General features: G+C 39.5%; 1 protein-coding gene across 1 annotated transcript in view; it reads right to left on the bottom strand.

Annotated features, from left to right (window-relative positions):
- Positions 1 to 17,492, bottom strand: part of dlgap1b (discs, large (Drosophila) homolog-associated protein 1b) — a 97,158-nt gene that overhangs the window by 40,754 nt on the left and 38,912 nt on the right. Inside the window, exons 3-4 of the mRNA XM_088001167.1 lie at positions 3,286 to 4,413; positions 505 to 839 (exon numbers count right to left, since the gene is read on the bottom strand). Coding sequence (XP_087857293.1) covers positions 505 to 839; positions 3,286 to 4,344 — 1,394 coding nt within the window. The 5' untranslated portion in view covers positions 4,345 to 4,413. The remainder of the gene's footprint in view (positions 1 to 504; positions 840 to 3,285; positions 4,414 to 17,492) is intronic.

Raw genomic sequence — 17,492 nt, forward strand, 5'->3', positions numbered from 1 at the left:
GTCAAATATTGTGCCAGAGAGGACTACTCGGTTCCAGTCGTTTCAATAATATATCAGGGTTAACAGTGTTGAATGTTGCACTGAGGTTCAACAGAACCAGCACTGTGGTTCTTCCACAGTCTGTATCCATGTGAATGTCACTGGACACTTTGCCAAGGGCAGTCTTAGTACTGTAGTGGGCACAGAAACCGGACTGAAAGACGTCAAAGTGGTTGGTCACGGTTTGGAATCCAGACATTTTGGCAATCCAGACAAAAACATGAAAGAGCAAATGCCTTCTACTTCATTGGTTGCTGGGATGTTTGAAAATGGGCTGATACTCAGTCCGCGCTCCCTGACAGTCCAAATTCAGTTGAAAAATTAACTAGATGATGTTTGACTGGCTCTGAAAAAAATATTGTGAATTTCTCATGCTGACTGTCACCACCCTTTAATATTGCATGTCAGAACAAAACAAAAAAAGCCCTCCCAAAAATGACCAAATCATTTACAGCGTAAACTCACTTGAGCGTGGTCATTTCAGTAAGAGAAGGCTGTGTGGCCTTCAGGTAGCTGGCTCGCCGTGCCTGGACCTTGGGCGAGGGCTTAGGGCTGCAATCTGAGTCGCCACTATCCTCCTCTGCCATGGCCTTGATGTAGCTGCCACTGCGCATTCGCCGGCAAGGGATCTCATCATCCTTCCCCACTGGAGAGAAGCCGCTCCAGTCATCCTGAGGCACCTGCAGACAAGAGGTGAGATTAGTAAAACAAAGAGAGGGGAAAAAAAAAAAAACATCCTTCTCACAAACGGATCCAAAAATGGATCTAACAAGACTAGAATATATTCTAAACCGGCCTGTCTTGATCCTACCATTAACCTCACAATGCCGATGGCCTTCTTTTGTCCGTCCCATGATGTGTGCTGCATATCAAGCGTGGGAAAATTAATCGTTTTGACAGAATACCGCTGTAAACACTGGCCTCTGCCTGCTCTCCTGGCTTTTCACACTCACTAATGAAGGTAGAAAAATAAATAAATAAAAGGAAAACCCATCTCCGAGCTGGTATAATCTAAAAGAGAGCGAGTCAAAGACAGCAGAGATGGAAAGAGGAGGGGAAAAAACAAAGGGGGTTTTGTTCGACACAACCACTGCACTCCCAATGTGAGTGGCTTTTAGGGCACCGGCTCTGAAGTGAAAGAAATGAGATACAGAGTGAGGGGAAAAAAGTGCAGGGGAATCATTCAATGGACAACTGCGTAGCTAGGAAACCGAGCTGACCTTAATGTCGGGGGCAACTACAGAGCGGTAAAAAAAACACAGGTTTTCCTTACTGTGAAAAGAGGTGGATGAAATAAGGGCACGCTTAATTTTTTTTTTACTTATTGTTTTGCACTTCATAAAATAAAGCACTTGCAATATGCTGGATGGAGATTTTCTTGCAAACATTAGCTTGCAATATGCTTTTTTTTCCTATAAAAACACCGGTAAACATTTGATGCTCCCACTAAGTGCTTAGATGCACTTTGAAGACAAAGGGAAAAAAAATTAAGCTTTTTGTGTCTGAAAGAATTGTTGCCTCGTTGCAATGACAACATCCTTCCTTAATCGGCTCAGTCGGCTTTCCAGGATGTTAAAATGCATGGCCAGACAGAACACTCACTGCCTTTGCTTTCCCCTACTCTGTCCTTCTCACTCATGCTTTTCTCTGCTGCCCTTATTTACTTAGTTTTTTTCTTCTTCTTGTAGGGTATGCACACACAGGCATAAAGTATATGTACATTGACACTCTATTTCTACAATCTGTCAACATTTTTAAAAGGTACAATTTTAACCAACTACACAAGATGGAATAAAATATCGTACACTTTGCAATTTGGAGTATTCCGTCCTCCTGCATCCAGGAGGACAAACTTAAGGAGAAACGTAAGGAAAAACTTAAATGATGGACCAAAACAAAGTACAGCAAAACTGTGAGCAGGAAAGACGTTTTAAAGCAAGTTTAGGATATAAAAAAAACAACATCTTAAGTTTCTAAAATGAAAAAGGGTGTGAAAACCGTAAACCTGCACGAGCCCAGGTATCCACCTATACCGACAGTCTGGACAAGAAAATTATCAATAAGAGAAGTAAATTTTCCGTCAACGGGAGAGGAAAGCTGGTAAGAGTTGACTGTAAGATGGATGGAGAGTCCTGGAGGAAAAACACTGTAACTACTGCAAAACGATTCAGGCTGGAGCGTACAGCCCAAGCTGAATTAGAATGATTAAGTTTAGAGCATATTTAGCTCCTATTTGACTGATCTTGAACAACTCTGCTAGAAAAATAGCAGAAATAAATCAGTCTGCAGATGTGGTAAAATGGTCAGGACATAACCCGGCAGAGTAGCAGCTGTTGTAGTTAGCCGTGTCCACAAAGTATTGACTCATAAGACCCGGATACGAATGTACACTACATTTTTGTCACTCATTTTATTCTAAACAGTTTATTTTCTATTTGCTAATTTTCCAATGCATTTAAGTAGTATTTTATGGCTATTACACAAAATCATTTTAAAATACATTCAAGAGGCATGAATACTTTTGTAAGAAACTGAAAATCTTGACAATTCTTCCAAAAGCAGAAAAACAAAAAAACAAAAAAAAAAAAAAACATATGCGTGACCCAGCAACGTTGCAGTGTCAGTATGCATGTCTCTCTGTGTTGCTGTGTGACCACTGAGCTTTGGGACTGGGGCAGTTTACTTTCAGCTTCTGTCTGCTGAACTCCTGCTCTCTCTCTCTGATCTCGCAGTGGCACCACACTGACTAAAACACGCAATCTCATGCCTGCTGCTACGACCAGACCGAGCACGATCTTGACAGCAGAATAAATGTAGTTTGACGCGAAAGTGTGCCACTCAAAACAGATTACATTTGCGCTCTAAATCTTCACTGTACTGTATACCGTCATTGTTCTACAGAAGAAACAGTAAGTACATAATCTTGTCCCTACTCCATAAACATGTCACAGCATTAGCATATACAAACTTACAAAAAACAAAATTCAGTGCACATCAACACAAAAGAGGAGATGCCATGGTATGGTTTTTCAAGAATGTTTTATGAATATACAAAAGACAACAACACAAGACAATGATCAAAGTTTGACAGGATGAATCAATCATGCAACTCCTACAGACAGACAGGCATAAACAAATGCATATTCATGCGGGAATAAAAAAACTGATGCATGGAGTAGTAGCGGGCCACAGATGATATTTGAAGCATGACATGCCAGAGAGATGGGGATGATGCTACAATCCTACCTGTAAAAAATGGCAAGTGCGTCCTGGCTCGGCTTTGACGAGAGCTTTATCTAGATTGACGGAGGCCTTTTGGTACACCTCCCTCGCTCTGCTCACCGTCAGCGTAGAGGACCATGAGCTCTTCTTCAGCTGGACTTGTCCATCGAGGGCAGTCATTAGCGGCAGACCTCCGCTGCTGCCACCCGAGCACGCAGAGCACTTGACGTCGTTGTTGCTGCGTGACGTCTTGAGTGACTGGGCGCTGATGGTGTTGTAGGACTCCATAAAGTATTGTGACTGGGATTTATCTGGGTGGCGTCCAATAGTCATGACCCCTGAAGGTATGGAACCAATGCCACCCCCTTGGTGGTGATGATACAGACAAACCTCTCTGTCAAGCGTGTCATCTGAGCTCCAGTACCCTGATGTAGTTGTACGCATCTTGGGTTCTGACTTGGAGCGGTCTTTGCTCTTACTACGCTTGCTGTGCTTGAGGGTCCCAGAGCATGAGGGAGGATCATCTGGGCTGGATTTGCTGCCATTTATCTTTCCGCTCCCACCTCCTCCAGAGCCCGAGGGCCCCTCTAGAGAGTGGGACTTGGTGAAAAGCTTCTGCACAGAATGCACAAGGTGGCGAATTCGACCAGGGCTGTCGCTGCGTTGGTGCTCCAATGCCGTATGCTTGTATTGCAGCGTGTGGTAGCCTTCGCGTCTCAACGGAGCTTGGGTCTCGAACTGCTCGAGCAAGTTTGACGGTATGCGGTTGTTGTTCCCTCCGCTTCCCTTACAGCTCCCCGTAGGCCCGGTGTAAGGCACCAAGGCGCTGCACTCTTCCTTCAGCTCATGGTGGGAGCTGTAATGTCTGCGAGGGAAAGTACAGCTGGTCAGGTCAGGATAGGCACTGCACTCAGTCTGGAAGGCGCTCCGCTGTGTGTAGCAGGGGTTATCAGTGGGATGAGCTTCCCCTTGGTTGAGGAAGTAGGACCGGCGGTCGGCGTGCCCCAGAGTCATGGAGTCATAAGAGGGGTCGCAGGTCACTGTGTGGTGACTGCGGCTGTTGGACAGGCCTTTCATGGTCATATTGGCCCGGTTGGCTTGTGCACCCGACTGCTTCTGCAGAAAGTCTGCACAGGCCCCCAAAATCTAGCTCTACAAAGAAGCACACATCCATGAAATAAAACATACAAACAGGAAGAGAAAGACAGAAAAGAGAATTATAAATATGTTGGTGCTGACTCTCCATCATTCATGACATTTCTTACTGCAATAATAGAAGACAACTAGATCTCCTGTTTCCTAGAGGGGTTTCACCAGGTGGGAGCAGAAAACCCCACAAGTAACATAAGAAATCAGGTTGGTTCCTATTTAAGCATAATTAGAACTATATATCTGAAACACTACTGTACACTCAAAGCACATGATAGCGTCTGCTTCAATGCGAAGAAAGTTCTTCATAACCCTTCATAAGTTCTTCATAATCCATTGTGTCAAATAGAGCAGGAGCTTCTTAAAGAGACAGAAACCCAATTTCAAGGTGCTGAATTGCAAATTAAAAAAAGCCTTGTTTAACATAGACAGCATTTTTATAACAACTGGAGGCGAGAGGTACTTGAGTGTGCAATAAAATAATACTACATGCCTGGAAAATACATAATATTGCCACTTTAAAGGTCTCCTTTAGGCTGCTGAGCAGGGGTGCATCCAGGAAGTTTGTAAAGAGGATTAAATCGGGGAAATGATTATCTTGGAGTGTCATACCAAATTAAAAACTCAAGTGATAAGCAGGGCTGGAATAAATTTTATGAAAGTGACACAAAGGCAAAGATTGACATACACCTAAATACATGAAACATAAATAATTCTGACCAATTCATTTTCTTTTTTTAAGATAATCATTATCAAATGTTATAAACATAAGACTCTCATCAGGGCAGTTTGTGGAGTGACCTAAATTCAGGTGGTTTATAATGTTTTACATTCAGAGTGACTGTTCAAACCTCACGGCAGAAAAAGCTTTGCACTTTGCAAAAAAAACAAAAAAACAAAAAAAAAGTTTGGTTTCTTTTTCAAAAATTGTAAATAGATCACTGTAACAATAACTAACATAATGATACAAGTCTGACCTTGAACCACTTTTGTTATCAAAGAACACTTAAGCATGCCAGATTACGTAAGTGTACAGTTCAATCTGTAGGAAATTACTGTAAGGTTTTACTCAAAATATAAACAGAGAACAGATACAGCAGCCCTCCAATTGGTCTCAACTTCCTGTTGGCCTAAGCTCTGACAATCGTTATCAGAATCTTTACTGTCAGGCATGTCACTGTCCTCTCAGAAGATGATAAAATATGCAAATATCAGAGGTCACTACAATACAAACTACTGAATAGATGCAGTTCTGCAGTGCACGAGTACATTGTCCTACATGTTTCAAAATGTCTGGTATGTGGTATTCTTTATACATCGCTTGCAACAAGTGATTTTAGCTGCTGTTGCCTTTCGATCATCATTGTCCTTTGATATTAACAAGACATTTTTTCTACACAGTTTTCCACTGGATTTGTTGTGTTTTATTTAGCATTTTCTGTAGACCTAGAAACTTATTGTGAGGGGAAAAGTCATCTGGGGGAGCAAATCGATAGTTTCCAAAAATACTCAGATCAAGACTAACAACCATGTCATGTTCAAAATCTGTAAACGGCATCATTGGCAAGTCATCTTCACCACATCTAGATTCCTAAATGCAGCAAGTTGCTGCCATGTGAATGATTTAGTTGACATTTGTGTTAAGGAGAAATTAAATAAGTTTTTAATTTCTCCTTATGTCCTGCATTAAGTTAATAAAAGCTTAATGCAGGACTTTATTTTACAAAAACAAACAAACAGGAAGTAGGTCTTAATCGATTCTTATTGTTTAAAATAATCTAATCATCATTTTTTTCTTTTGTCCACCAAGCCTCTGGACACGTACCCAGGGCAACCATCAGATCCAGGGCAGTGGACGGGTCGTTTTAATTCTGCTAGAGAAGCTCACACAAACTACCCACAGTCTCAGGCTTTTAATCCAGGGCTTTTACAGAACACTGGACGAAAAAACTGGGTCAAAAAGAGCATTTATTTTTAGGCTTACAGTACACCTTTACACAGTGGATTCATGCACACGCCTGTCCGCAAACATGAATTATGCTTGTGGACTTTCCCCTCTATGCCTTTAGTTCTTTACATGGCAAACTATCTGACCCAACAAATAGCTTCTGGGCTTCAAGCAGCAACTGTAATAAATGACCTTTTCCTGTCACGAAAACAAACACATCCATCAGCACCCCTTAAACTACTTTTCTTACTCATCCGAGAATGGCTAGTTGCTGAATCCACACAGTTTTTAATAGACTGAAAGTAAAGGTAGCAAAGCAAAAGTAAAACCCCATGCACCTCAGCGTAGCACACCGACGGCAGAACGGCTGAGCGTCAGAGCGCAATTCACTACTGCAATTTATAATACAGCACAGACTGTTTGGTAGATAAATAAAATGTGGGGGGAAAAAAGGGAGGGTAAGAAGGATAGAAAGGAGGAAGCGAACCTTTATGCAAGTAGAGGACAGGGTGCAGGTCAAAAGCAAGATATTGAGGCCCATTTATTATTTTCTTGCTTGATTAGTTGAAAACTCAGAAATTATGTATGCAATTTTACTGCTAGTATTAACACGGGATTATATCCAATACCAACATTAAGCAGCTCTGTCTCAACAACAAGTTAGACAGACACTTCTTGCAGGGTTGTGTCCAGCTAAAGGTATTCATTTCAGTAGACAGAGATCCTTTCTGTTGGCTACTGAAGCACAGAATGTGACCTAAATAAAGGGCCCTCATGGTGATCCACAACACTGCGTCTGTGGCACAGCTGTCTGCTACACTGCACTAGAGCTGCAAACCGACGTTCGGTCATACATGCCGTTTTTCCTGCGAGCAACAGACACGTAAACACGCACACATGAAAGCAAACACGGTGTACAGCTGACAGAGACCATATCCGTGTGGATTTTTGATGCTGCTCGAAAAGCGCAGCTTTCAGCAGGTAGATCTGCTGGGTTTATTGTGCCTGTCAGGTAAGGCGCACACTGGCAAGCCCTCAAAGACAGCTGTGGTCATGGATTATACTTTACGTCCATCATAGCTGACTGACCTATTTGTGTCTCTACCTCTCGGGTCAAACCTCGCCATACAGCACATGAACAACCCGACAGGCCTCTTTGAAGTAGGGTCCAATGATAATGCAGCTTTTCACACAGACAACTAATTTTTTGTTCTTTGCTATTCATCATATCCCTGGTAACACCAGTCCTTTTCCACCCACAGCCCAGCATATCTGATAATTACTTTAAGGAATTTTAAAAACGTTCGGACTTGATCTTACGGATGTAGCTTGCTGCTTGATCAATCAAAAGTATAAACCAAAACCTAACTGAAGTGTCACCAACTTTTTCAAATTTGCTTTAAATTTATTAAAAGTTCTCCAAAAGGCAGTCTAAGAATAATCAACAATAACTGAAGCAGAATAAAATGGGAGATATGAACCTTAGTTCACGAATGCTATTATACAATAAAACGCATATCTGTAATGATATAAAAAAATCCATATCTGTTGTATCTTAAGTTAACATTTGAATAGAAGATTACACACTGAAACTACTATTGTGCAAATACGATAAAGAACAAATACGATCTCTTGATGCTCACTAAAACTGCATCAGCAAAATGAATGGATGCAATCTGTTTTTAATGGTTTCATATGTCATAACTTAAAGACATATTTCACTTGTCGTCTTTGTTAACAGCTGTGCCGCTTTGCAGTGGCTAGCTCCATCTTTAATGTTCTTTGCATCACCTTGAGCCTCAAATCTCCCTAAAGTAGAATAAACAAATGTGGTATTAAAATGCAAAGCCACATTGACTCACTCCACACGATCTTTAAAAGGAAACGGGGAAATCAATAAGACTTAGTGCAAGAGGACTGTCACAGCTGCTTTCTGTTGGAAAAAAATAAACGTCTTGGGTAGGGACTACAATTAGTATGACTATTTATTTTGTCTTAAAACTCCAGTTTGAAAAACAGAACTGAGGGATTTCATACACACATTTCTAGATGATCAGTCAGATAAGCCTCGAGAATATGACTAAGTGGACAAGTACATATGTTGTCAGGTAAAACTTAATTTAGCTTTGACACAAGCCCTTTGTACATTACTCTGTGAAAGTCGTAAAGGCGAGCCACTGTGACAGAACCAACACTTACAGTTTTATTGCTGAAGATGTCCCCCACACTCAGCCTCTGCCTGAACGAGACCTTGGCCAATATCACCGTCTGTGAGGAGATACCACTCAGAATCTGCTAACTTAATGGACTCCACAAGTGAAAATCCTGATAAAAGCATGTGACGAGCCAGGAAAATACTCTAGGCGTCACAGTTGAAAGTAACAAATGAACAGCATTCAAACAGCATTTTGCAAGTCACACCTCACTTTGATGAGAAATATTAAAGAGTTTTAATATTGTGAGATGTCGTTGACACCCAAAAGAATAAATGTGACCCCATGCAGACAGAGAACAGGCTGGGATTTAAACCCAGGACTGTCTTGCTGTCCCACCGTGCATCCCTGTGAAAAAAAAAAAAGAATATAAGGAAATAGGATTTTTGAAAAATCTATATGAGACAATCACCAGAAAGCTGTAGAGAGAAAATAAAAAAAGGGATTGGAGGCAGTCAGATACACACATCATGAATGTTTAAAGAAGAAATCTACACCAGAATGATATAGCATAGAGTTTTAAATTCACCCAGAGGCCAGTCAGACATTATGGATGATGGCATTTTCTTGTGTTTCCGCAATGTGCTGGAGTTGATTTAGAGACGTCAGGAGACTCCGAGAAGATAACTTTAATGTCTTGCTGTTACAAAGACAGGTAAATGATGAATGAACTAATCTCTTGTTCTGTAGTAAAAACAGTGGTCTGGAAGAAAAATGCAACTCACAGCTTGTGATTTTGCTGATCAATTTCACACTTTATGACCATCTACAAAAACAAAGGCAAACTTGTACAATCTTATGTGGTGATATTGCCAAAAAACTCATACAAGAGTGGTTTTAAACCTGCACCCAGAAAGATAAAGCACTAAACATGTCTTTGCCATGACTGCTTCCAATGACATGTTTTCATCCTAATGTGGCTTCAAGTAACAGCTTGGCATGTCCTCAACACACTCAACAAGTCAAATGTACAGCAATGCTTCGAAGCATCTACTTCCTTAATGGGATGATGCGCTTTGACACCGAAATTTGCATATTTCTGCCAGCCGTATTGGCTGCTTTATTATACAGCAAGCTTTTACGGGTGAATGGATGCGCCTGGTTCTTGTAAGACAGCTCCTTTGTCACAACCAATATAATTAGGCCGACTGTCGGGGCCTTTTCCTGACAAATGGAGTGACTGTGCTGACTTATGGCAGGGGACCCACCAATCAAATCCCAGAGACAAATTCCTCTAGTGATGAGGACTATTTGAGAAGAGTAAACAATTTAACCTAGGCAGTGGGTCTGGGAGAAGGCACTGTATTGTTGTTGAAGCTCCTGCTGTGCGTCTAAAGAATTTGGCAAAAAAACAAAAAAAACAAAAAGGCTTGGAAGAGGGGAAACTGACTTGACAAGCAGCTCACCATTTCTATAGAAATATAAACCATATAAAACCTTAATCAGATTAAAAATATATTCTCTCCTTTGTATAAAATATGAATGTAATCATTTAAGAAATCTTGGCATCCGAGTCAGAGACAAAAAACAAAACAAAACTGAAAAGCCTTGACACTTGGCTTTGACTTCATAACAAAGGGCCACGACTCCACTGAGATTGCTTTTGATGGCTTAAGGTTGACTCCATCAAGGGTATATGGTAGGAACTGAAGAGAACGATGGCAGCCCAGACCTCTGCTTTTCATTTTAAAGGTTACATTTACAGTCAGATATGAAGTTATTCTTTATCAGGCAGTCATATCAGGTAATTCCTAAAAAAATGGAATTACCTCTCTCTTTCTATTAAATGCCACATCTATAAGATGTCAGGTAAAACTCTGATGATCCAGTTTAAATGCAAAATTCACAAGAAATAGTCACAATGTTAAAGTGGCAGAACTATTTTTGCCAGGAGGAATTTATAATATCGCTGTGCAAACATATCACCTACTAGACTTTCTCACAACAACATGTAAATTCATTTCCTTAGATCGTTTGTGTCATTAATTAGTAGTCCGCTCAAAAGATGATCCCAAACTGTGCAGCGTATCCCTGCCGCTCCTCAAGAATTACCACGGACCTCCTGGCTGCTTCTCTGATTAATGCTGTTCTTGTCAAAGTTGTTAGTGAAAGTGGTCGGCCATGTCTTGCTGAGTTTCCAGAGGCGCCATGTTCTGTCCATTTTCAGATGATGGATGTGAAAAAATGTGATAGAACTCGAGGGGCGTGAATACCTTCGCTAGGTGTGTTGAGCAAGAAGCTGTACTGAACTTCAAACTGACATGTATTCAATACAAAACCAAAGAACGTAAACTCGGATCACTTTGAATGGATGAATGACTGGACTGAATTGACTTTTTGTAGAGCCTTGACATGGCATGTGTTGTGAATAAGAAGTATCTTCACATATAATGTTTAGAAAGTCAAGCATTACAGCCAGTTTAACTAAACATTTTCTATTTTTCTACCTTTTCTGCCATCATCCCCTTGAGAGAATGCAAAAGCATATTCTGCCTTTCTTCAGAATTTCTCATAAAAAAGAGGCCATTTTCTTTTTTCACAATTCTAAACAAATTGACTAAAAGGCCACAAGACACACTCACACACAGCGCTAACTGATTATAGAGGTTGTCCAAAACCCTGTTTTGAGGATAATTACAGCATTTAAATTAAAGGTAATTTTAAGCCTTTTTAACTATTTTCACTAACCTTGATACAACGCGGAATAATAATTTCCTGCTTTCTTGCTTGTTTTTCTTTCATTTTCCTAAGTCGAATAAAAACATCCATAAAAAGCAGCCGAGGGAAATTAGACAAGAAAGGAGGGCACCATCATTGGCTAAAATAGATTTTCTGTTGAAAAAAATAATTATATATATTTTTTTCTTTATGAAAACTCACAGGTGGTATGTACTTTGAGATTAAATGCGAGTAGCAGTCACATGATCATCTTTTGTAAGTGTATAAAGGCTTTGTAGGGAAACTGTGAATATGCTTTAGCATTCTCAAGGGGGATGACGGCGTGAGCAGTAATCTTTGATGTGGGGGGGCATAGAAGTGCAGACTATATTTCTGCAAAGTATTATTAGAGATTAACAATGATTCGAGTAAAGCAAACTGTATGATGCATTTTGTTGATCAATGAGGATCAACAAAATGCAAAACCCAGAAGACAAAAACAAAAATGACGACAAAAGCCATGCTAACTTGGCTTTTAATATGGAGGTTCTGCCAACTTCCATTTTAGCATAGCTTCTCTTATAACTTTTTAATTGTGTCATGTTGTTGACCCACCTGAGCCACTGTAGTATTGTAGCTATTGTCCTACAGTGATTTTGGCAAATTAAGTAAGGTTTTATTTATCACAAACTGTATAACAATTTTCTTAAAGTAACAAAGATGACCCAACTCAAGGTAGTTTGGGGAAAAAGCAGCGATTTTTGTGTTTTTAAAAGAGCAGCAAAATGTAAAGCATATCAGCAGTGTATGACGCAAATCGATAAATACACCTCTACAAAGTTCAGTCAAAGCAGTCCACACCAGTACTGTCTGCAGCTCCATGGGATTTTCACGCTTTTAAATTTTCAAACACTCTTGTTTCTGAAAAGAAAGTGAAAAAGGCTAATATCATAAAATCTGTGTCGTCTTTGCACATTTCAGCTCAATGGATCACACGTGTGTGTTCAAGGTGAAAAGTGGCATCTATCAAGAGTCTGTAAGGCAGGAAACCTGAGCAAACAGCATAGCTAGTTTATGCCAGCTAGGTAGTTAACCTGTAAAAAGTAAAAATGCTTTATTACATTTTGCACAATGAAAATTGAGAAGCTGGCTTTTATATTTATACTTTGTTATTCGATATGTGCTTTGCTTTTAAAAGGTCACGTGGACCTTGCAGTCTTTATTCATTAGAAGCTTCAGAGGAAGAAGAGCGAAGAGAACTGGAGAAGATATGTTGTACTTCATGGGTTCTGGACTTGAGCCTAGAGCAGCCAAGTTATTCATTATATATGCTGCATCTGCGCTATTCCTGAGTCACAGAACACACAAAAACAAGAAAACAATATAAAATAACATTATTGTAATAATCTGTTGTGATATTGTATCAACACTGAAATTGCTGATGTTTGTTTTAAATAAAAGAAATTAGATGTCGTCATGCATACTGTATCTTTTAAATTCGCTTATACTTACTGTGATTATAAAATCATATTGTTTTTACTAAAGCAATTACACCGTGACTACCTCGTACCGACTCAAGCCTACACTGCTTTTCATAATTAAATAAAAAGCAGATGTGTGTTTTTATTGTTGTTTTTTTTTTCCCTCAAAATACACCATTGCAACTCCTCTCAAATTGGGACACTGTAGCATTCATGCACCTTTTATTTTAGCTCGTCAATAAACAGGCTTTTGAAGCGCCCGATAAACAGCCTCTGCCTGTTTGGATATATGCCGTTTCCTCCTGCGTTCAAACAGAGAAACGTCGTCACATTTTCTTATTAAAGCCCGTTAAAAAAATCTGGGGCAGATTATTCTCGTCTATGGGAACGCAGGCTAGCACTGTGATGGTGATAAGTAAATCAAAGCCTGGTGAGTTCTGAGCGTTATCGCATATCGGGCCCTGATATATCAACTGCAAGCATTACCCAGAAGGTAGTAAAAGCTGCTGTAAATGTCAATGTGAGGCTTGACTCCTCCTTGATTCCTTCTTCATTTATTGTAGCTTATAATAACTGTACAACTTCATTATCGCTGCTATTTTCAGCTATGCAGAGACTTGGGAGTGCAGCATATAGTCAGAGCATATACAGATAAAAGGGACACAACTAAGGGCATTTTCCAGCTGTTTCTATGTTAATATCTTCCTCAATTTAGGACAAGATATCCTGTCTAAAGTGACTCACCTTCTCTGCAGGGAAAAAAAATAATAATCAGGTTATGTTCATGCTCTTTGATTGTACAGTATGCACATTAAAGTCACTTGCCTCTGTCATCCAGCATTAGCATCAAAATGCTGCCAGAGGGGGACACAGTGTCAGGTGATTTCATGCCACTGACTACAGTTAATTACATGTAGGGAAAGAAAGCTGTGTGCACACAACTAATGTGTTATTATCCTCTTAGCTAATGCAGTCTAAGTACACATTGAATGTCTATTGCTGTTGCATTTATCAACTTTAATTGAACGTTACGTGCAGAATAAGGATTAAATATCATATTAATAATGTGCTGGAGTAAGGCCCAATCGTAATTAGGATTTGCACATATTGTTATTCTAATGAATTCAGAAAAAAAAAAGAAGAAAAAAGTCATAAAAATAGACCAGCAAGAAGCCATTTTCAAGAGATCATTCTACTCTTCCTCCACAAAGCTATGTGTTAAACTCATGAGGGGAGAGGTCATGACTTCGTAATGGGAGGTGAAAAGATGAGGGAAGTCTTGATGGTTTGTACCTTCCCTGTGCCGTGGGTGGCACGTCACATCAAAGACGCGTGAACGGACACATTGACAGATCTGGGAGTGAGATCCAACTGAGCAAGAGGGAGGAGGGGAAGGGAGGGTGGGGTGCAACTTGCTGTCTTCTTCTATGAGCACTGGTAGACACGTATTCGCAGCGACACCCACATGCCAGAGTCAACCAATCGCAAATACAGATATGAACCCCAAGGAAACACACTGGGACACACATACCCCCCCTGTTGAGACCGGGAGGAATTATTCCAGCTCTCCCTCAACACCATGGAGATTTCCCTCCTACAGCAATGCCAGCGCAGAGAGCAGGTGTCAGAGCAGGTGAAGGCTGCACACTGACCGTTGGCAACTCGGCTCCCAGCTGACCTCACATCAGAACTTGGTGACATGAACAGGGTATGTAAATTACTGGGTAAACAAGAGTCTACACGGTTTATGCCAACAAAGTGGACATTATGTCTCATGTCAACCCATGCTTAGCCAAAGTCTATCAAAGACTCCAGACTGAAGTCCAGTTGCTTTCCTCTGATCACAGAGTCGCTGGGCAGAAATCAAGAAACTGAATGCTCCCTGTAGGACATGTTTAAGGCTGGTTACTTTGGTCGTTTCTGACAGCGCCAAGACCTTCCTCCTTCCTCTGATTGGTTGTCTTTGACCGGGAGCAGTGCATTTCTGCAGGTGGCAACAGGAGCACTGGGAAGAGGGAGAGGAGCTGGATTTTTTTTTTTTCCCCCTGGAGACAGTCTTATATGATTCTGTCACAATATGGTGGCACTTTTAACAAATATGTAAAAAAAAAAAACATGTTTGAAGAAGTTACATATTGCAGTTTAAAGTTTCTGGCAATAATATGCATTTTAACATTCTGAGATATGGGGAGAAGCTTGCAAGCATGTTTGGGGGTATTTTGCTGCAGGATGATGCATCTTGAGATGTTCTTGAAGAAATTAGCCCGAGTTATGATCTCCAAAAGGACAGTGACCTTAAGAATACTGCTACGAAATGCTATACAAATATATGGAAACCTTTCAATTTTAAATCTTCTTTCATCATTCTGGCTTTTTAGCTATCAGAAGAAAATAATCCAAACTGATCTGAAACAAAGTGTAGTCTGATTTAATTTTACATAGTGGGGAAATAAACTTTGAGTTTTTGATAAAGAAGAAAAATCATTATGAAGACTTAAAATAAGTCTGCAACAGTGCAATAAATATCAGCAATATTTCACATGCTACATAACTAATTAGAAACTTTTAGAATATTCTTTTTTTTATTTCAGTGAAATAGTGAGAACGGTTTCAGACTTAACGTTCTCCTTCAATATCACCTGGTGGATTTTTTCCTCCCATTGTAAATGTCGTATTTTTAACCCCTAGAACCCGACGGACCCACCGGTGGATCCAGCTGCCACGTGACCTCGGCTCGCTCTGTAAACAAAGGCTCCACGTGCCTTTAAATTTTTTTTTTATTATTATTATCCGCTAAAAGAGGCTTTAATCTTTCAAAAACTATTCCGCATAAAGGTTTTGCCCAAAATGTTAAGATTTGTTTTTTTTTTTTCTTTAAGTGTGCAGATAACTTGTGCACAAATTTTACCTGTATATTTTTTCCGCTTTTCCTGTGCGCGAGTGTTTGAATTTCCAATAAACTCCAGAGAATATAAAAGGTGATTTGCAGTTGTGTGTTTTATGAGCAGCTAAATGAACTGTGAAATGAGCAAGTTGAATTAGCTTCCCATTTCGTAATTTGCCCAGGTACACACAGATAACTGCTCCCTAATTTTACTGGTAACCGAGGTGACACTGTGCATCAACGAACATTAACTTCTTGCCTATTAGATGTTATCATGGGTGTTGTTTGGATGAGTATTGCACATAAAGGGTCTTGGTTTTCCAAGAGAGATGATCTTAATTCACATTTGAAACGTATATTAAAAAAAAAAAAGGTTTTAATAAAACTTTGAAAAGTAATTAAAAATAAATTAACTGAGGATGCTGGAAGGAAAGACTAAGAGTCAAAATAGCCTCTCTTAATACCTTAATCCAAAAATGCATTAAGCAAAGTGGTGGAGAAGGCTTAGAAATACCTACAATTTCTACAACAGGAAATCATCCCTATAAATTGTGTGAAAAGCCATCACTGATGTGTCAAAATGATTTTTGGATCACATTCACAGCCACATCACAGCTTCATAATTCTGTCTCAGACATATCGCCTTCTTCAGAAATCTATTTTTGCCACCGAATGTTTTGTCTATCGTCTTTGCACACAGTGTAAAAAATGAATCACAGCATTCTTCATTAGATACTCCATCTGAACAAACGTGTCACGGCATCTTCAGCAGATTATCCGAGACCGTCTTATATATTGTTAAACTGAGCAGAAATGTAGACGTGAATGCTGCATGAGGAAAAGATTCAACACTCTCATTCTCTCAGCTGTGTATTCAATATTCCTCTGCATGTCCAGTCATGCACTTCACTTTCCTATCTTCATTATGTCGTCGTTTTGCTTTCACCAACAATCGTTTTCCAAGCTTTAAGGTTCATCTTCTATCATTGCACAATTTGTATCCATTGGCTGTGCATCATCATCACCAGATCAGAGCTGTGAGGATTCAGTCCCCCATTTACTCACTAGCTTGCATTAAACATGCACCTCTGATGTTGTAACAAATCATTTTCCATCTTCCAGTTTAACATCAAGAGCTTTGTATGTGAAACTAAAAAAATAAAAAGACAAGGCAAAGCAGCTCTGAAGAAATTTTGGACACAATCTATGCCTCTAATTCCCAGGCCTTTTCTGTTTTTTAATGCTTCCTCTGATACTCAACTTTGTGGCTTAGAGTTGGTAAAGAACATGGCTTATTTTCAAATAGCCTTCGACGGTGACCCATGCCAAGGCAGTGATATGTTCTCAAGTGGTAAGCTCTGCTTGCAGTAAATCCAGTTATTTGGCAGAATTCCTTGGCCTGAGGATTCACAGCTGGCTTGCAAACTAAAGCTGATCAGAAAAGAGCCGAGTCATTCAACAAGTTACAATTTTCCCAGCAAAAAAAAAAAAAAAAAAAAAAAAAAAAAACATTTTTAAATTTAGTTTGGAGAAAAATTACTCAGAATGCTGAAGATTATTTTCAAGCAATCCATTCTTTTGTGAGACAAAATTGCTGTTAAACCTTTTCAAAAATATGTAAAATTATGAATTTGTGTTTTCTTATTTAACAACTCCAAAACATTTTTGCATAAAGCAAAAGGAAAAAATATATATATTTAAAAAAAAATAATTGAGCTGTATGATGTGATGAAAAAAAGATGGATCTGCAATAACACTGCTCAATATTGAGACCACCAAATAAATTATAACCCACATTTTCATAAAATTGTTTTTTTTTTACATTATTTCAATTCAACAAAAGATTATTAAAATCCTCAAAACTTTTTCTAAATGAATACGACACAATGAGCATATCT

The sequence above is a fragment of the Poecilia mexicana genome, unplaced genomic scaffold, assembly GCF_051168715.1.
Source record: "Poecilia mexicana isolate PSO_F unplaced genomic scaffold, ASM5116871v1 scaffold_20, whole genome shotgun sequence".
In the NCBI taxonomy this organism is placed as follows: Eukaryota; Metazoa; Chordata; class Actinopteri; order Cyprinodontiformes; family Poeciliidae; genus Poecilia; species Poecilia mexicana.